General features: G+C 35.9%; 1 protein-coding gene across 2 annotated transcripts in view; it reads right to left on the minus strand.

Annotated features, from left to right (window-relative positions):
- Positions 1-21,085, minus strand: part of LOC125227946 (integrin beta-PS) — a 35,404-nt gene that overhangs the window by 11,740 nt on the left and 2,579 nt on the right. Inside the window, exons 1-5 of one of the 2 annotated variants that reach the window (XM_048132355.1) lie at positions 6,123-6,575; positions 2,689-3,019; positions 1,456-1,608; positions 569-797; positions 337-421 (exon numbers count right to left, since the gene is read on the minus strand). In XM_048132355.1, the coding sequence (XP_047988312.1) occupies positions 337-421; positions 569-797; positions 1,456-1,608; positions 2,689-2,989 (768 nt within the window). In that variant the 5' untranslated portion in view covers positions 2,990-3,019; positions 6,123-6,575. Of the gene's footprint in view, positions 1-336; positions 422-568; positions 798-1,455; positions 1,609-2,688; positions 3,020-6,122; positions 6,576-21,085 lie in introns of those variants that run through there. The other variant, XM_048132356.1, reaches the window with a different exon arrangement.

Here is a 21,085-nt window from a genome sequence, read left to right on the forward strand (position 1 = left end):
ATATGCACTCCCGTGAAAATAAAAGAGACACGGCGATATTAAATAGCTCACCGCTGGGCGAGTAGCTATAAACATCGCCGTGTCTCTTATTTCCACGGGAGTGATTATCTTTTGTTCGTTTTTATAGCCGATAGCTCATAGCTTACTAGCTCGCGGTGGGACCAGTGCCTTACGCGGCGTTTGGGAGTTTCTTTAGCATTTGGTTGCGCTATCTTGGTTATATCATCTTGAAATGGTCTATTGGTTATACTCATCACATTGTAAGTAAACGCATAAATGTAACATTAGCTATAAGGTTTTTGAACAAATTATTCTTATTTTTATTATACTACTTACATCAAAATAAGCGGTATCAGTGCTAAGTGACATTTGATTCTTAAAGCCATAAGGTGCCGCACAGCCTTCGCAAGGCGCTCTCAAACTGAAACAAGATAATGTTATTAGTAAACAATAGTAGGTGATCAAATAAATAGGTAATCAAAATGTAGGTATAACAGCCACTGGGAGCACCATTAAAGAAAATACGTCTTTATTTATAAGCATCCAGGGCGGTAATACTACTACTTACTTTTTCTCAACAGTAGAAACATAAGGCATGACAACTTTGTCCACAAACGAGCCGAAGCCGATTCTGAAGTTGGATGTGATATTTTTCATGGTCGCGGAGAGCAAATTGCCGAGGGCAGCTAGCTTTTCCTGGTCGTTCTTCATGGAACGACTGAGGTCCATAAGGTAGTACAGGTCCAGTGGGTAGTCTTGGGCACGGGAGTAAGCGAAGGATAACTTCTGCATTTGATCTGTAATAATTAAAATTAAATTAATGGCTCTGGTTATGTTTATATCTGCAACAAACGTTGCGGAGACAAAATAACCTTGAAGCGAATTGAAGAAGCTCGTATACTCGTATTTCATATTAGTTTTAACCTAACCACAAAATTAAAATTTTGAGAAAACCGATTTTCATGAAACATGGCTAAGAACATTCCCGACTAATTCAGCTTTCAAACAAAAAAAAAACTATCTAAACCGGTCCACCCGTTCGGGAGCTACGATGCCACAGACAGACGCACACACAAACAGACAGACACGTCAAACTTATAACACCCCATCGTTTTTGCGTCGGGGGTTAAAAATACAAAATAGTGAAAAAGGAACAACAAAGTGAATTCCGAGTGCGATAATGCCCGAAACCAGTAATAATGTGTGGATTTACGATAGCAAAGATTGCAAAACCAATATTTTGGTGTACATCTGTCAGATGTGATATCTTTGAATACCTATGTACCAAGACAAGCTCACAGCGATTTGAATATTCTCGCCTATGCAAGGGGTTGTCTCTCTTACGTAAAAGATAGACGGTTAAATAACACTTGCACCGGTTGGGCTATCACAATCGCTGTCAACTTAGCTTACTATGCCTATTAAATAGTATTTTTATTTTTAATAGTTACTTACTCTGTCGTAATTGCAGGTTGACCCTCTGCGGTTTGATCTGCACGAGGTTCTCGCCAGAGCCCGCCGTGGACATGGCGCCGCCGGCGCTACCGGCGGCTCCGTACGAACCGGACTCGCCGTAGGAGCCCGAACTTGAACCCGAGCGGGAGCGCGCTGAAACATGGACGAGGGATTAATCTATCATGAATTGAACAAAATAAGAGCCTTTGCTGAATAAACGTTTGTATTTTGTAATAGTGTGAATAAAGTACCTACAGCCTGGCCAAAAAAAAAAGAAATTAAAGTGACAGCATCGTCGTATCGTCTCGTTTTCACACACGGAAGAATGGGGTGACAAGACGATGGAATAGAATAAATGGCTTATTTATTTTATAGCCATATTTTAAGTGAGAAACTAGGTAGGTGCTGAAAGATGGGAGGGAAGGTAGGTGGTATTATTGTATAATTGTCTTGGGATTCGTTTTCAAAGAGCCGCCATTTTGGCCAGGCTCCCATGAGCCGTGGCAAAATGGCGGCATAACGCAAGGAGGATAATGAAACTGTTATTCATGGTGATATAGTCGATAATCCATTAATCCTTTAAGAGTCGATCAACAGTAAGGCCTGATTTAGACGGCGTGCGAACTCGCATGCGATTTTAGTTACATTGCGGGCTGTTGAGGTTACATACAATTTTGCACAGCCATCAGTACAGCAATGTAATAAAACTCGTATGCGAGTTCTCGTACCGTCTAAATGGGCCCTAAGAGTTAGCTTTGACAGACTCTTAAGTTTTTTTAGTTTACATTTGAAATAATAATGTTATAAGTATGACTCATATATCTATCAAGTACAAATTACGTAATTAAGCATTATCCTTTCCGGGGTAGGTACACGGGAAAATGATAACACAGTAGTTAGCAATACTAATAGGCAACGTTCAGCTATGTTTGTTTATACATACATATTCCTTGCATTGAGCATAATAGCTATAAATTGATTGTAAGCTAACAACATTAATAGCTTTTTTTGTGGTTTATAAGTTATTTGCCTAATTACTTATTACATTAGATATGTTTGTAAGATTTAAAGTTTTAAAAAGCACAAAGGACATGAACGTCGAAATCGTGACATAAACTTATGATACGCAGCGGGTAAAACATATACGCTTATTCTATGATGTGCATCATTTGCTGGAGCAAGAGTTTAGGGAGAATACGGCTAACGGAGTGAAGAGCTTAAAGGTCTACTTACTTCTACTAAGTTCTTTATTGTAAGTTTGATCTATTGAGAGCTCGTTGTCGGGGTTGAAGATATATGCTTCATTACAGCCCGCAGTGCCTCCTTCCAAGGCAGGGTTGAAGCACCTAGGACCGTTGAACCCGGGAGCGAAGCACCAGGCACAGCTGGCCGCTCGTATGCAGTCGCTGCAGGTAGTCTTGCTGGAGCAAGGGTTCTGAGCAAGCGCGGCCAACGGGGCGGGCTGGTCCGCCCAGCATATCGCGACCAGGCAAGCCCATAGGCATAGCCGTAACGTCGTTCGTTGTGTGTGCATTGTGCGGTTTGGTTGTGTTCAGATCGAAATCTGGAAAGAAATGAAAAGTTGCACACATTACTTAATTTTATTTTTATTTTCTAATATTGTCTTCGGTTACCGCGATAGTTACTCATGAAATAAAACTATGGAGACGGATTAAATCGCGTATAATGAATTTAAAATACATCCCGACGTTTCGAACTCTTTACAGCGTTCGTGGTCAACGGGTGACTGAGGAAAAAATTAAAATGTGCAAAAGCTACCCACTTACAAGAAATATTAACGAACCATGACCACAAATAATATAGATTGAGGCATTTGTGTTGTATGGTGTTGGACATTTGCAGTTTGTTTCTTTGTCAATTTTGTGTAGATTAATTGGTTTATTATTTTTTAACAGAGTAATGGTAAATTTTTTGAATATTGTATAACTAGCTTTATTAATAGTGTGTGAACCTGCCTTAGAAATCTATATTATTTGTGGTCATGGTTCGTTAATATTTCTTGTAAGTGCTTGCACATTTTAATTTTTTCCTCAGTCACCCGTTGACCACGAACGCTGTAAAGAGTTCGAAACGTCGGGATGTATTTTAAATTCATTATACGCGATTTAATCCGTTTCCATAGTTTTATTTCATTTTATTTTCTAATTTAGACTATTGAAAATTTATATGACTTGAACTAAACTAATTAAGTACTTAACAAAATTACGGTAAACAACCGGACTTCAATTTCGAATTGGGGTTTTTTTTTTACAATTGTTTTACTAGGTTAAACACAATGTCACGATGGGGACTAAAATAACTTTATTTAAACGCAGTTTTCTGCGAAGAAAAGGCTTAATTATATTTTTTCACAAATACAGAATGCATAACTATGCGCAACGTAGATAACCATAATCAATATTTTTATTCTGAGTACAAACATGTACGAGTATAATCATAAAAGAATAAACTACAATTGATAACTTCCAAGGTCACTTATACTTTATTTTAGTCTTAGCAACTTAAGGGGCTCCACACGGTTTTCATAGATTTTTGAAGATCAAGATTTGAGTTGAAACTCTTAAATTTGCACTACAGGTAGAATCATAAGACAAACGGCTATCGGTTCTTCAATCTTTTATCTCTAATTCTATTCGATAGAGCCATATTAAAAAAAAATTACCACTTAATTTTTTATGATTTTTTTAAACATGGTCTAAAAAAACACTTTTTTCGAAATTTGACTTTAGTGAAGGGTCTTACCGACATGAAATCAGTATGTTTGGATTTACCATTGAGTTTTCTTAAACTTCAAGAGAGATATAAAATTAAATTTTAAACTATTTTAAACAAAAGTTATGACCAAAAAACTTTTGCCATGCCAAATATCACAAACAATGAGCTGTGAAGTACTTACGAGATACTATTAATATGATAGATACTATTATAAGGCGATGCTGTTAATATGATTGGCTCTAGGAAATCATAATATAAATGGATTCAAATCGAAGCTCATTGGCGCAGGCATGCGCATAATAAGCAGACCAGTATGGATAAAAAAACACATACTTTATTATGTACACAAACATTAAAAATAAGAGTAGGTAATATTACAGACAAAACCAGACTAATTGCTTAAAAAAACTACGTTGTGTACACAGGAAACTAATAACAGGCAACAATGAAAGAATGCATAATTGTAATAAAAAGCTTTTCACCTATGAAGTATAAACACAAATATTAATTAGGCATATTTTTCTCGATCGATTTTAGAATAGTAGATTTTAGAAATGCAGATAATTAAAAAAATATGGGAATTTGGCTAAATCCCGCATCCCCATCTGACAAGTGCTGCTAAGTACAGGTTCGTTCATATTACACTATGTTTTATGAAAATTTGAAAGTGTCACGGAAGGGAACCCGCCGCACGCGCCACATGGGCTCGGGTGTTGCGCGGGCGCAACTAGAAAGGGCGCCGCCCACGCGCCGATCGAGGCCAGCCAGACTTGACGTGTGGGCCGGCAGTTACGGGAGCAACGTGTGAACGATTGTACAAGTCAGATTACTACACCGTAAGGTGGGGTTTCGCTAAAGCTGATTGGACAGTTTCTTATAAGATTTTATTATATTTACTATTTTGTTATCATAACGTCCTTCAATTTGCCTATATCTATGTATACAGTATGGAAATTGCAGGATCTTAATTGCTTACATGTAATGTAAATTTACATTAAAAGGGGATTCATACATACATACATACAATCACGCCTGTATCCCATAAAGGGGTAGGCAGAGCACATGAAACTACTAAAGCTTCACTGCCAAGAGTGGGCAAATAAGGGGTTAAAAGAAAACGAAACTGTGGCATTGCAGTGACAGGTTGCCAGCCTCTCGCCTACACCACAATTTTAAAGGGGATTCAATTATAATGAATACAACGTTGTATTCATAAAGCAGTATTATATAAGTGCATATATACGTAGTATAAATAAGTACTATAAATTATAACAGATGTTTAAGACAAAATGTCTACACTACGTCTACATCTGGAACAAAATCTGTTTATTGAACTTCTAATTTTAGATTTAAAGAGCTTCAATCACGAACTGCATAAATGTTAGATTCAACAAAAAACAAGTTATCGAAGTAGCCAATGTCAATCGCGTCATTTCATTGAGTGTACATTATATTACTCATGCTGTCTTGCGAGAAGACGAGAAGTCACGTCGTGGCTGTTGCGATGAAATCATCGCGGCAAAATTAGGGGTCACAATCGGAACTACACCATCAATATTTATATCATAATCCTACACAATACATTTTTATTGACTTCTATTGCTTTACGTGTTTTGATAATACTTACTAATGGTATCTTATATTGCTACCAAAGAAACATGAAAAGTGGGAAAGCATTGAAAACACAGCTTGTATAGAATCTGGATATGGATATACCTAATTGTCTTAATGACAAAATATAACCGTGGTTTATAAAAGCGAATTATGTAGACTTTTTCTTCCATGGCCTTTAATATCGCTCTCTATTTCTCACTTAAGTGTTCTCAGTTTCAAAATTGTAACCATTTTACTGACGGACGGTTGCACTACAAGAAGTGCGTGCACTGGTTTTTCAACCATTAAGATATATTTTACATATTACGACCACTTACCAAAACAAGAACATTTAAAATCCAATATATGGCTTTACACATGCATACAGGTACACCCGACCCACTTCCGTTCACAGCTGGGGCATTTACATAAGACGTTACAGTATAACACTACACAACACAATTACTTTCATACTAACGAACCCACTATTTTCGCAATGTTTCTTATCACAGCATTTCTCAAATATCTCGTAAAAAATATATATCAAGACTATTTAATACTGGCAAGAACACAACACATCACAATATAGCTTTTATGAACAGTTTTCAGTCAATATTCCGAAGTTTCGGCAAGTATTGAGATGGACTACTTCAATATGAGACACAGACTATTTTTGGCGCGCTTAAAACTAATGCAACGATAAGTTATCAATGTTTAATCTCTCGCTAGAGTTCATTTAACTGAGGGAGGTTTGAAGAGTAGACGTAGCGGCCGCTAGTTTTTTGTCTTAAACTAACTGTTCGAGTAAATAAAAACAGATGGGGCAACGCAGCGCACGACCTGCGCCCACGGCGGATACGCGACTGACTAATTGTACAGAAAATAACTTCGTCATCGGTGATACAGCGGCCGCAGTCACCGGCGCTTCTCCGAAACAGTATTTAGCGAGAGTTCACCTACACAATTTGTTTATTGGCCCAATAAGCACCGAGCTCCTTAGTAGACTATGGTCTGGCACTTGCAGCGTCCAATCTCAGTGTGTCAAGGATCGAACTGGCCTAATTGATGAATTGTAGCGTATTGTTTATCCTTAAGTGGAACGTTTGAGTCCGATATTTAATTGTGTTTCCTTCCATTTTGCATTTATTATACAGCCAGCCGTAATAATTAATTATGTTCATGCACTTTGCAGGCCACTGTACATTAATAACAAAATGCACAGCGATCAAATCGTAAACGACCTCTAATATTAAGTAGTAGGAAGAATAGTTCTTGCAAGTTTTATTTATTTGTAGATATTGTATCAATGAAACCAATTTCCGTTATATTACTATTGCTATTATTATTTCCGTTAAAGATAACAAAGTACATCGATTAATGGGAAATGGGTCAAACATTTTCCAACATATAACTGTTATAAACTTATAAGATTTGACCAGTCTGGCCTAGTGGATAGGGTTGCCTGCTAAGCTGATGGTCCTGGGTTCGAATTCGATTTCTTAGTGTGATGAGCATAGATATTATGTTCCTGAGTCATGGATGTTCTTTAGGTCAAATACAATTGAATTGATTGATTGAATTGACGACCGGTCTGGCGCAGTCGGTAGTGACCCTGCCTGCTACGCCGCGGTCCCGGGTTCGAATCCCGGTAAGGGCATTTATTTGTGTGATGAGCACAGATATTTCTTCCTGAGTCATGGATGTTTTCTATGTATATAAGTATTTATATATTATATATATCGTTGTCTGAGTACCCACAACACAAGCCTTCTTGAGCTTACCGTGGGCCTCAGTCAATCTGTGTAAGAATGTCCTATAATATTTATTTATTACTTATTTATTTATTACAATTAATTTTTCTAAGAAACTAGCGTCCTACGGTTATCGAATTATTAAAAAAAAAAACTGCACACGTGTGTGGCATCCCTTACCACTTCCTTATGTTATTTGTTTTGACATTTGCCGTCAGACACTTGACCAAAGAATATAATACTCACTAGGAGCACTTGACACTGACTTTAATGTTATGATTAAGGTCATCTCACAATTAATTCATTTATTATGTATGGAAAGGAAAAAAAATTTTTTTCGTCGTTTAATTTATCGAAAAGCGATATACAGGGTGGTTCCTGATGATGAACCTAACTGCGTGTCGAATTTGACGGAAAACAATAAAAACACGATGTATATTTATATCGTTGTCTGAGTACCCTCAACACAAACTTTCTTAAGGGCGCTTTCAAGAAAAACGTCAAATTAATGTAAACTTGATAGTTTTAGTTGGTGAAATACTACACTTTCCGTTATCTAATAGATATAATTAATTCAAGTTTCAATTAGAGCATCTTATTATTTTGATTCTTATCAGACGGGGTTTTTGAAAACTAACTCACTAAATTAATTATGAATTTTTCTCTGATGTACGTTTAGGAAAACACGCGTATAGCGCTGAATTAGTCGATCTTATTTGTAAAATTTGGACAATTTTGAATACTAAAACTGGCAAATTTATAATACGTATATATTGTACTACAATCTTCTCAGACTACATTTTTATTATAAGGTTTTGAAAAAGAGTAAACAAGACTAAAACGAATTCAATTTTCTTCAGAAATTACCTAAAATCAGGTGACAATTTTTTTGAAAATCTACATTACATCGAAATTATTTTCATATAAAATTAATTTGCAATGTTTACTAAAATTGCTCTTATGCCTTAGTGATTATAAATTTCTATTACATATTTTTGGCAATTTTTTGAAAACGAGCCTTAACCGTCACAATTATTACCACTTCTGGACATTTTCTCATATTTTGTTAGACCAAGTAGAATAAGTCCTATAATCCATACTTCCATACTAATATTATAAATGCGAAAGTAACTCTGTCTGTCTGTCTGTTACGCTTTCCCGCTTAAACCACGCAACCAATTTTGATGAAATTTGGAACAGACAATCTTTAGACCCTGAGACAGAACATAGGCTACTTTTTATTTCGAAAAAAAGGGATGAAGGGGTTGAAAAAGAGGTTGAAAGTTTGTATAGGATTAATATTATAAATGCGAAAGTAACTCTGTCTGTCTGTCTGTTACGCTTTCCCGCTTAAACCACGCAACCAATTTTGATGAAATTTGGAACAGACAATCTTTAGACCCTGAGACAGAACATAGGCTACTTTTTATTTCGAAAAAAAGGGATGAAGGGGTTGAAAAAGAGGTTGAAAGTTTGTATAGGATTTCTTAATTTTAAAAGATAAAACCATGAAACTTTATATTTTAGCGATTGATAAGAAATCATTAAACATCTTGATAAGGTCGAACGCGATAAATTAACATTATTTTTAACTTTTTTTTTTTGTGTCGTGCGGTGGGAAATAAACATTAACTAAAAGCGGGTAGATTATATTTATTTGTCTACCCCGAACATTTATATAAATTAATATCGGGTAGTTTTGTTGTTTACATCTCCGGTGACATTTTGCTGGGACGTCAGTCTTCCGCGACCACGGCCAGTGCAACCTGGCCGAAACGTTGGGAAAAAAGGTAAAAATAATGTTAATTAATCGCGTTCGACCTGTATGTGACTTTAAATATGTGTACAAAGCGCGAGAACTTAAAGTGTTATCTTGATAAGGGATAGGGATAGCGATAGGGATAGCGATATCGATAGCGTTAGCGATAGGGATACGGATAATATGGGTATCGTTAGAGGGATACGGATAATCGGTCGGCGGTCACTTACATACAATCAATGTGCTCTAAAACGATCGTTGTTTGCTTGCTTGAAGATTACGTTTGCGATAAGTATAAGCAAAATGTAAAAAATTTTAAGGGATAATAGAAAAAAGTAGTTTTTACCCACCGATCATAGTGTCGAAATACGGGCTATGTGGGATGTTTATAAAGGTTTCGCTCAATCGAAATAATCGCAGATAAATATACCTACAGAGAAACCTACGGATCCAAATGAAAATCTTAATGAATATTTTTATTACGCGGGCGAAGCCGCGGGTAAAAGCTAGTATGTTATATATTTGTAAACTACTCGCAAAGCCCTTTAATTTGATACCACACACGGTATGATTAAGCGTTCGGTTGCGATTTCTCACATCTATTTTTCACATGAAAGCCCTCTTAAGCTTACCGTGGGGCTTAAACTCAACCTAGGTAAGAATGCCTAAACTGTATCAGGCCATAAAATCTAACTACCGAAAAACAAGCTCCATGGAAAAGCTTCTCATTATATGTTTAAAATAATTAAGGGCTTTATTGTACAATTTTGTTTTATGATCTTGGCGATAACATAAGGCAAATATAGCTTCAGTACGCTTGTAGAAGACTTGGTGCTTTTTACTGTTAATAATATGAAATCGCAACAAAACCTCAGCCAGTAAAGGTTAACAATAAGTTACTGATTTATTGGTCGACAACTCGACATTTACGCCACCATACGAATGGTGGTCAGTTTAAGGACAAGAAACCGGTGTTCACTGTACGTTGGGCGAATTACGTCATAATCAGATACGATGATTCAAAGCTATCGCCAGTATCGCAGGCATTCTTTCGGTTACACAATCCTCCGAAGCGGCCATAGTAATCAGCTTTGGCTCGCTGTGGGTTGCTTAGTAAGCGTCAAGCGATCTTAATTTGTTGAGGGCTTGCATGTTTAGGTGTGTGTTCTTTAGTTATTCTAGACCTACAGTTTAATAGACCAGACTTATAAAATCTGCCATAACTTTAGTTATAACTATCGTTGTATCTCTCCCGTTCTTGAAACTTTTGAAAAAATTATGGAATCTGTGCTACTTAAAATATCATCTTCTAGTAAAAAAATACTTATATGCGGCGACTTTAATGTAAATATCTTGGAAAATTCAACAATAAGTATCAGATTGTTGAATCTTTTCAAATCATGTAATCTCAATCATATTTTTATGGAGCCTACTAGAGTGACTGCCACTAGTGCCACCTGTATAGATAATATTTTCACTGATATTTTTCCTACTACTAAAGATGTAATTAGCAACTTAGAATCAGACCATTTAGGCCAATTGATAGTATTTGAGACATTAAGGAAAAATACTTTGAGAAAACAAATAACTTTTGTACCAGTAACCTCCGACCGCGTGGAACGAATGAAGCAAAGTTTGGTTCAGGCGCTACCCTCCCTGTCTTCCGATATGAGTCCTAATAGTATGTATAATTCATTCTTTCACACTTTTCTGCAACATTATAATGCAATATTTACTTCAAAATCGGTCGTAGTTAGTGGTGCATCAGTTTTTAGTGAGTGGGCTACTGCAGAGTTACATCAACGAAGACGTGCATTGTATGCCTTGTATGAAGAACGGCGGTTTAATACGAGTGATGAATTTAAAGAACATGTTAAGCAATATTCGAAGAAGTTCAAGATAGATTGTCATATCGCTAAGCGAAATTATCTTAGTAATAAAATAAAAAATAGCTCTGACATTATTAAAGCAACGTGGAAAGTAATTAATGTGGAAACTGGTCGCTCGAAACACGCAGTAAAAGATATTAAACTGAATATTGATAACAAAATTATAGATTCCAATTTTGAAGTAGCAACAGAGTTCGAAAAATTTTTCACCGAGATACCAGCATTCACAACTAAGGATTTAAATTCATCACCCTTATCTGCCGTCACATTATTAGAGGAAAACGTTCCTGAGTGTTGTAGAGACCTTTATTTTGAACATGTTTGTACCTCAGATATAGTAAAGGCATTTAAATCAATTAATGTCAAAAAAACTAGTGACCTCTGGGGGTCTCCGTCCATGCCGTAAAATCCTTAGTTGAGGTTGTAGCGCCTGACTTAGCAGTTATATTCAACAACAGTGTTGACTGCGGCGAGTTTCCTGATCTAATGAAACATAGCAAAATAACTCCTTTATTTAAATCCGGCAGCCACTCTGACCCCACTAACTTTAGACCAATATCTGTGCTGCCAACTTTCAGTAAAATATTTGAAAAATTAGTTCTTTCTCAATTAGTACGACATTTTAACGTTAATAATTTAATGCATAATAAGCAATTTGGCTTCACACGGGGTCGCTCGACAACCGATGCTGGTGTTGAGCTAATTAAGCATATTTTCGATGCCTGGGAGGAGTCACAAGATGCTTTAGGTATCTTTTGTGATTTATCTAAGGCCTTCGACTGTGTTTGTCATGAAACATTGATCAGGAAACTACATTATTATGGAGTCAGAGGATCAGCACTAGATTTACTCAAGTCCTACTTAAATGGTAGAATACAAAGGGTAGATGTCAATGGACAGAGATCAACTGGGTCATTGGTCTCTATGGGTGTACCACAGGGATCAATATTGGGGCCTTTCCTGTTCCTTATCTACATAAATGACTTGCCATTCCTTGTAAAGACCCACCATGATATAGTATTGTTTGCAGACGACACCTCACTTATTTTCAAACTCAAACGACAGCAACAAGCTCACAGTGATGTAAACAATGCTATCTCTAAAGTAGTGAACTGGTTCAATGCTAATAATTTATTATTAAATGAAAAAAAGACTAAATGTATTAAGTTTGTCACTAATAGTAACGTAAGGAATGAGCAAACAAGTGTCGTTGTGAAGGATGAGGAATTAGAACTGGTAGATAGTACAGTTTTTCTTGGTATAACTTTAGATTCTAAACTTCAGTGGGGTCCCCATATTGTTAACCTCTCGAATAGACTTAGTTCTGCAGCTTTTGCAGTGAGCAAGATCCGTCAGTTAACAGACGTGAAAACAGCTCGATTAGTTTATTTTAGTTACTTTCACAGCATTATGTCATATGGTATTTTACTTTGGGGCAGTGCTTCAGAGATAAATACCATATTTATTCTGCAGAAGAGGGCTATTCGAGCAATATATAAAATGAACCATAGAGACTCACTTAGAGATAAATTTAAGGACATTAATATAATGACAGTGCATTGTCAATATATTTATGAAAATATTATGTATGTACATAAAAACATTTGTAATTTTAAGAAAAACTGTGATGTACATAATATAAATACTAGAAATAAACATAAACTCGCGGTGCCCTTCACACGGCTCTGTAAAATTAAAAAATCATTCATGGGTAATTGTGTTCGATTTTATAATAAACTTCCGAATCATATTACTGACTTGTCAATTAATAAATTTAAGAATCATGTAAAGCGTGTACTCATTTCCAAAGCTTATTATACAACACAAGACTACATGAATGATAAAACAACGTGGGATTAATTGTTATTCGAAATGGTTTCTTATTTTTACGTTTATTATTATTATTATTGTTGATGAAATTAATATTGTATTTTTTTGGACATTGGATTTTTCCTAGAAATATTCTAGACATGTATTTTTATATATACATATACCTAATTATATATTTTTTGTTTAACGATTATTTTTATATGAAATTGTATATTATAGACTCAATATTATTATGAACAATAATTTACAACAATAAATTGCTCTGATAATTAGGTTAGATTAAGATCATAATATATATGTAATGAACTATTCATAAGAGCTTGTAACTAGGCCTACATGAATAAAGATATTTTGAATTGAATTGAATTGTTCGCCTCATACGTTAGTGCGAGCAAGATGAATACGAAAAAAAAGATAATATTCCTAAATTACGAATGAGTCCCCATGACACAGGGACGATAGTAGTCAAAGGAGAGGCGCTAAGGTATGGAATATCAACCAGTCCCATCATGTAATACTGGTTTTCCAAGAAAACTTTAGATTGCAAATAGGTATTCAACAAAAAGTGATTTTCGGTGCGCCGGCATTCATACAGCTTTACAGACAGCCTGAGTTTAACCTTTTGTGTACCTTTTAATGTCAACCTTTACGAGTATTCATTCAAATCTAAGCCGCTTTGAACAGCAAAATTACATACCAATCAGTCACATGAGTTAACCAACTTTATGGCCGGCGTCACCTTCAGTCTGTTATTTTACCGGACATAACAGGACCAAGGAACAAGTTGCCGATAATCCCCGTAAGACCTTCGACTGAGCCTTCAACCAGTTGCCATATATCGACAATAACGGTTAAGGGGTGCAACCGGGACGAGGTCAACGACCGTTACCCGCGCAGGCACTGCAACTTTATTACAAATGTATACTGAATTACAACGTAAAATGAAATTCCGTGACCTGTGACCGGGTTTTAAAATAAATAGTTATTTCCCCTCACTAGCTCGGAAACACGTGTTTTGTCCTTTAATCCCAGCGGGTAAAAACGCATTTTATCCACTAGTGGGTAAAGTAATTTGACCTTGAATAAAGTCAAATTAACTGCTTTAAAATTGATAAAAGTAGGTGAATCTAGTAATAAAGATGATTTACCACCTGTGGAACTACTGGAAGCAGTGATAAACGCATTTTTTGCGTTGTAGTTTCCTCGCTATAGTGAGGGGAAAAGTTTTGTGTTACACACGGGTGCAAATGTATTTTACTTCTCGTGTGTTAAAAAACTCGCAAGTTCAGGATTCTATTCTCGAACCACTCGCTTCGCTCGTGGTTCAACTATAGAATCCTTTCACTTGCTCGTTTTTCAGTTCCACACTCGGCGTTAAAATACAACTTTGCCCCCTTGTATAACAAATAACTGAAATAACTATTGTTATACAAGGGTGCAAAGTTGTAATTTAACGCCGAGTGTCGAATTGAAAAACGAGCAAGCAAAAGGATACTATAGTTGAACCACGAGCAAAGCGAATGGTTCGAGAGTACAATCCTGATTTGGCGAGTTCCACCGGTGGTAAATCATATCTTCATCACTATACGTTGTACTTTTCGCTGTTGAAAAAAGTGTAAACAAACCCCAGCTGTCTAATTTGAGGGTTGTTTGTTAGGTAACGTTTGGTTCCTGATTTTTTTTTCCTTATTTAAAAATAATTGAGCTCACTACTATTTTCCATTTCATTTCACTAACATGTAATTTCGTTTAATTTGACGAAACATATACACCTTCACAAATACAAACATACGAGGGCTGATTGGAAAGTTCGCGGCCTGACCATTAAAAAAAAAACTTAGTTTCTTTTTTCTGCCGTCATTTTGAACTGTTATTATTTAGTTGTCATCCCGCGAAATTATAATTAAATGCAATATTTTAAAATAAGTTTTTCCTCTCATTTAAAAATACGTGTAAGCAGTTTTTTCACAATGGACAATTTGGAGCAACGTGATGTAATTAAATATCTTCATAAAAAAGGATTGACTGCGAAACAAATTTATGAAGATATGCAGTGTACATTAGGGCAATCCGGTCCATCATATACGATGGTAAAAAAGTGGGCAGCTGAATTCAAGCGGGGACGAGTCAGTATCGCAGATGACCCTCGCTCCGGGAGGCCAACTACTGCGACCAATCCAAATAATGTGGCAACTGTATGCAAAATGACAATCCAAGACCGACGGTTAAAAGTGAGAGAAATAGCCGACATCGTAGGCATCTCCTATGAAAAAACTCAAAACATTATAGTTAACGAATTAGGGTTTTCCAAGGTGTCGGCGAGATGGGTTCCAAAGCTCCTTTCAGTGGAACAAAAAATCACTCGTCTAACAATTTCACGCGACTGTCTAGACCTGTATGAAGCTGACCCTCAAGACTTTTTGGACAGATATGTTACTATGGATGAGATATGGGTTTACCACTATACGCCCGAGACTAAACAGCAATCAAAACAGTGGGTTCGTGCTGGATCTTCGCCACCCAAAAAGGCAAAGGCCATTTTGTCGGCAAATAAAGTTATGGCATCAGTGTTCTGGGACGCAAAGGGTGTAATCACGGAAGTATAACTAAAGCATGGAAGCCATGCTAAAATAAGAGCTCGGTGACATGTATCTTACTCACACCACACTATTACCTTTTTTATATGAGCGAATGAGACAATATTCCACAACTTCTTTCGTTTTCTCGAAGGTCGTCCCCAAATGCTGATGTCAAAACGGACCTGGGGTCCATTTATTATACGGCAAAATTAAATAGATATAGATATAGATATAGATGTTTATTGGTAAAATATTCACATTTACACGTCAATTATTTACATACAATGATTATTTAGAAAAAAAAAATCACATTTCACATTGGGTATTCTAAGTAATGCAGACACACATATTACATTAGTAGGTACACGATCCAGTCAATGACCCGTAGGTATCAAGGAACTCATCCAAAGTATAGCAAGCCATTTCGAGTAGGATGGATTTTAGTTTACGTTTGTCATTTCACACTCGGTCTCCATCTTTGACAACTGTACATAGTCGTATTATATTGGTTCGAGTTTTTAGCGCGACTTCAATGGTCGTCTTGACGATATTTATTTATTTTGTGAAGATTTCTGATAGATCGTGGAAAAAATAGCTCAGTGTATATTTGTGATAGTTCCAAGTTTCATTTCTGACTATGGCTTGTGTGATCAAGTGTTGCAAATCACATTCAGGAAGAAAAGAAAACACGCAAGAGGTTATATCATTTCATCGGTAAGTTTCTTGAGTTTTTGATAATATTTATTGATACGACCTGGCAGAAATATAAATGTACATATTAGTAGTTTATACAATTCAAATCTTATTCAATTCTGTATAGATTTTTGCATATTTTTTGGAAGTTTTCTCAAACTCGGAAAGGTTATGTTTTTTAGCATAGTGATGTGATGTGTTTTATCGACCTTGCAATAATAACCTATCAATATTCATACCTTAAAAACGCCATCAATGATTATTGTTCTTTGTTATGATTCTCTTATTATTTAGCTATTTTACAAATTCAACTTTATATATTTCTTAGATTTCCGAAGAAGAAGACCGGAAACACGAAGTTCAAGGTGCGATGCTCGCGGTTCCTTTACTCCCAAGATTCCACCAAAAAGAAGGCCAAGAAGCTGAAATGGAGCAGGCCCCCAGATGTCTCCCCAGGCCCCGTAGCCGAATGGCATTTCTCCGACGCCAAACGAAAGCGATACGCCGCTGGCTCTGTCGCGCCAATACGCAAGCGCGATAGAGATAGATATCTACTAGCGCTTCGTTTCGTGAGCGTTTGTGCCATTCGGCTAGCCACCCAGATATCGTATCGTATTATATTAGATCAAATATCTCGGCGGTCGTCTGGCCGATTTTTAATTTAATTGTGTTTATTCCTGATAGATAGTTCATGATCCTGCTAAATTCTTATTTGTGATGTGTTCTAGTTCCTTGTGTGATTATGGCTTGTGTGATTAAGGGCTGTAATTCACGTACATGGAGAAAAGAAAACTCCCAAGAACCTGCTGTGTTTCATTAGTGAATTTCGGTCAGTTATTGATACTATTATTTGTAGGATCTAAACAAAGCATAAAATACGATATTTTCATAGTTTATATAATAACTACTACCATGTTAAACTCTGCATAATTTTGTGCATGTTTTTTTCGAAGTTTCTCCAAACAGTTTTTAGGTTATGTTTTTGTACTAGTGATGTGTCATTTTTATCGACGTCCCGACATTAACTCTATTGACATTCTTGCATTGAAAAGGACAAAAATGATTAATGATGATCAGGTATCACAGACTGGGTAAATGGTAATGTAACATTTCTAGTGAATTAAACTTATAGTATTTTTTAGGTTTCCAGAAATTCTCAAACATTATTAAAAAGAAACTAAAAATAGGTGAAACTATTGAAATAATAAATTTTGGTACCTACACTGCCGTTTTGTTTTATTTTCTATTTGATAGAGAAAATATTATTTAGGTAAGTATTTAATAAGTAGATTATTGAGTGGTGGACTAGAAATTAATAGAGGGATGCTACATGAATTAAATTACTTAGGTCTTTGCGTAAGGAGAAGAGAAGAATGTATTTATTTGTTTTATACTCGTATCTCCCATCTTCTATTTTTTACAAACTATTTAGGCCGATATTACACTATCATAGAAATATAGTCATAGACAACATGCCGTCCTTTTTATTCACGTTACAGAAAAAGGGAGGCATACAGACCTATGATTAAAGATATGTATGATAATGTAATATTAGGAATTGGTAAGAGAAGAGAAGTGACCGTTTATGTAGGTAAGTACATAAACAAACCATTTATTTGCAATCAGTAGGTACGGTTAGCCAAGAATGTATGAATATATGAATATATGACTTTCATACCCAAAAAGCCACATAATAATCCAAATGAAATGTTTATATCAATATTGTATGTTTTCGTTACTTTTATATATATAACGTTTATATTATTTTTAAGGTGAGAACGTAAGTAAGTGCATATTTTATCGATAATTGAATCGACAAAGTAACATCCCTAGCTAACACAAAACCAGGGACCACCTACCAAAAAGAGAAATAACTAGCATATATCCATCCTTTTTCAATACATTATCTAAGTCATAAGGAAGTCAAGGATGAGTATATGCATTTTACACGAATTTTTATTAGGGGGGCTTGGGTGTAATAATGGTTGACTATCTCCAAAAAGGTACGACTATAAACTCGGACTATTATTGCGAACTTTTACGTCGATTACGTCGACTTTTACGTCGACTTTGAAAGTAAAAAGACCTGGAGTGCTGAGAAAGAAAGTTCTTTTCCACCAGGACAATGCACGCGTGCATAAGTCACTAAAGTCAATGGCAGAAATTCATAATTGCGGGTTTGAATTATTGCCGCATCTGCCTTATTCACCCGATTTGGCACCATCGGACTTCCATTTATTTCCAAACTTAAAAAAACACATGGGTGGTAAGAAATTTTTGACTAACGACGAGGTCCAAGCTGAAGTGGATACCTATTTTGAAGGCCTGGAGGAATTTTTTTTTTAAAGTGGTATAATGGCTTTGGAATCCAGATGGAATAAGTGCAAAGACCTTAACGGGGACTACGTAGAGAAATAAAAATATTATAAAAAAACTTTGGTTTTGATTTCATACTTAAGCCGCGAACTTTTCAATCAGCCCTCGTATCTTCGTTACAATTATTGAATATTATTCTTTTCTTCAGGGAATCATCAGCGAAAAAGTACCCAATTTTGCAGAGGTTTAAAACTCATGGTTGCATTTTAATCTGTATAAAGGTACTAACCCTTACGCGATTTTTAATTTTATCTGTTTGATGCTTGGTATCAATCATCATCATCATCATCTGTTCCAAGTTCGATATTTGTGTTTTCGAGCTTCCGTTTCTCCGTATGAGGTGGTGATTGTTATATTTATGTATATTTTTATACTAGATGGGAGTTTAGTTGATTGAGTTGATTCAGTAATATTTAATAGGTACCATACCAAATATTTAATAGGTACAGTCAGCCAAGAAAGTGGTTTACCACTTTTCGATTCTATTTCAAACACATAAGGTCGAAAAGTGGTTAACCGCTTTTTTGACTGACTGTACCGACCGACCCATTAGAAACTTGTACCTACACTCCTTTTTTGGGTACAGTATAGGTACTGTATTTGGTAAAATTACGCGAAAGTATATGTTTTTGGAATGGAACGGACTACAGTAGTGAGCTCAATTATTTTAAATACGAAAAATATAACAGGAACCAAAGCTACCTTATAAACAACCCCTGTGACGGTTTGTTCACAGTTTTTTAAATACCTAAAAATACAAGGTATCGCATTGTTACTTTCACCTTACTTACCATTTATGCGTTTATAATCATTAAAATTGGCTCACAATGAATAAAAAGTATCAAGTAAGTAGCCACCTATAATTTTGTTCTTCAATCTGGCCTTAAAGGTTCACTACCCCTGGATTTGTCAAATTTGACCACTGCGGTTTGTTTACACTTTTTTCAACAGCTAAAAGTACAAACTATAGATTCACCCACTTTTATCAATTTTAAAGCAGAAATTTTAACTATATTCAAGGACAACTTACTTTATCCACTAGTTGCTAGTGAATGAAATGCGTTTTTACCTGCTGGTATTAAATGATAAAACACGTGTTTCCGAACTAGTGAAAAAAAAAAAAACATTTATTCAGCAAGTAGGCCACACGGCACTCTTACATGTCAACAATTACAATAAATAGTATGAATTCAACAGAAGTACAAAGTTACTATGAGGAGAAAAGATAGCTATATTATATTGCTGGGATAGTAAGATGCATTGCATATGAATAAATTGCGGAAAAGAGACCATTTCCCAGCTGTGTGACATTCTTTGAAGCATTCCTTGACAAACTTTTAGAAGATCGCGTGTTTAATACTTCCTACTACTACTTCGTTCGTACAGTCAGCAGCAGAAGTTCCGTAGCGTGCAAGGTGTTCAAAATGAACTTGACACGATCTTATTTTTAACCGTCGCCTCATATCTCAAGAAGGACGGTTATCAAGTCGTCTGTATGTTTTTTTTTATTTTTTTTTTTTTTTAATGTTTGTTCCTCGATATCTCCGTCGTTACTGGACCGATTTTGAAATTTTTTTTTAATTGAATGTATATGCATACAGATTGGTCCCATTTTTCTCAGAACCCAGTTCTGATGATGGGATCCTGGAGAAATCGAGGGAACTCCTCGAATCTGAAAGGCATACATATAGTGATTTTTGTGTTTTTAAAGGAACAGCATGCATTTAGGTACGGAACAGTGACATTTGGTGCAGTGGAACTGCTGATGATGGCCAGAATAGAACTCTTCAAATCTGAACGGCACGCTTATAGTGACTTTGGTATTTTTATAAGAACAGCATGCACTTTCATCCAGAACAGTGACATTTGGTGCAGCGGAATTGCTGATGATGGTCAGAACCGAACTCCTCAAATCTGAACGGCACGCTTATAGTGACTTTGCCATTTTTATAAGAACAGCATGCGCTTACGTCTAGAACAGTGACATTTGGTACAGTGGAACTGCTGATGGTCAGAACCGAACTCCTCAAATCTGAACGGCACACTTATAGTGACTTTGGTATTTTTATAAGAACAGCATGCATTTGCGTCCAGAACAGTGACATTTGGTGCAGTGGAACTGCTGATGATAGTCAGAACCGTACTCCTCAAATCTGAATGGCACACTCATAAGTGACTTTGGTATTTTTGCAAGAAAAGCATGCATTTAAGTTCAGAACAGAGACATTTATTTATTTAGTTATGTTTGTTAAGCATATTGAGTTTTCAAGTCAAAGTTTGTCAAGCTTCGATTTCTTATAATATAATATCGGATTCATGAGGAATTGAGGAAACTCCTCAAACCTTAACGTTATACGTATATTCATTTATGTTGCCATCTAATAATTAAAGCATTAAAAGCAGTTTTAAAAAATACCTACACAT

This window comes from Leguminivora glycinivorella, chromosome 7 (assembly GCF_023078275.1).
Source record: "Leguminivora glycinivorella isolate SPB_JAAS2020 chromosome 7, LegGlyc_1.1, whole genome shotgun sequence".
Taxonomy (NCBI): Eukaryota; Metazoa; Arthropoda; class Insecta; order Lepidoptera; family Tortricidae; genus Leguminivora; species Leguminivora glycinivorella.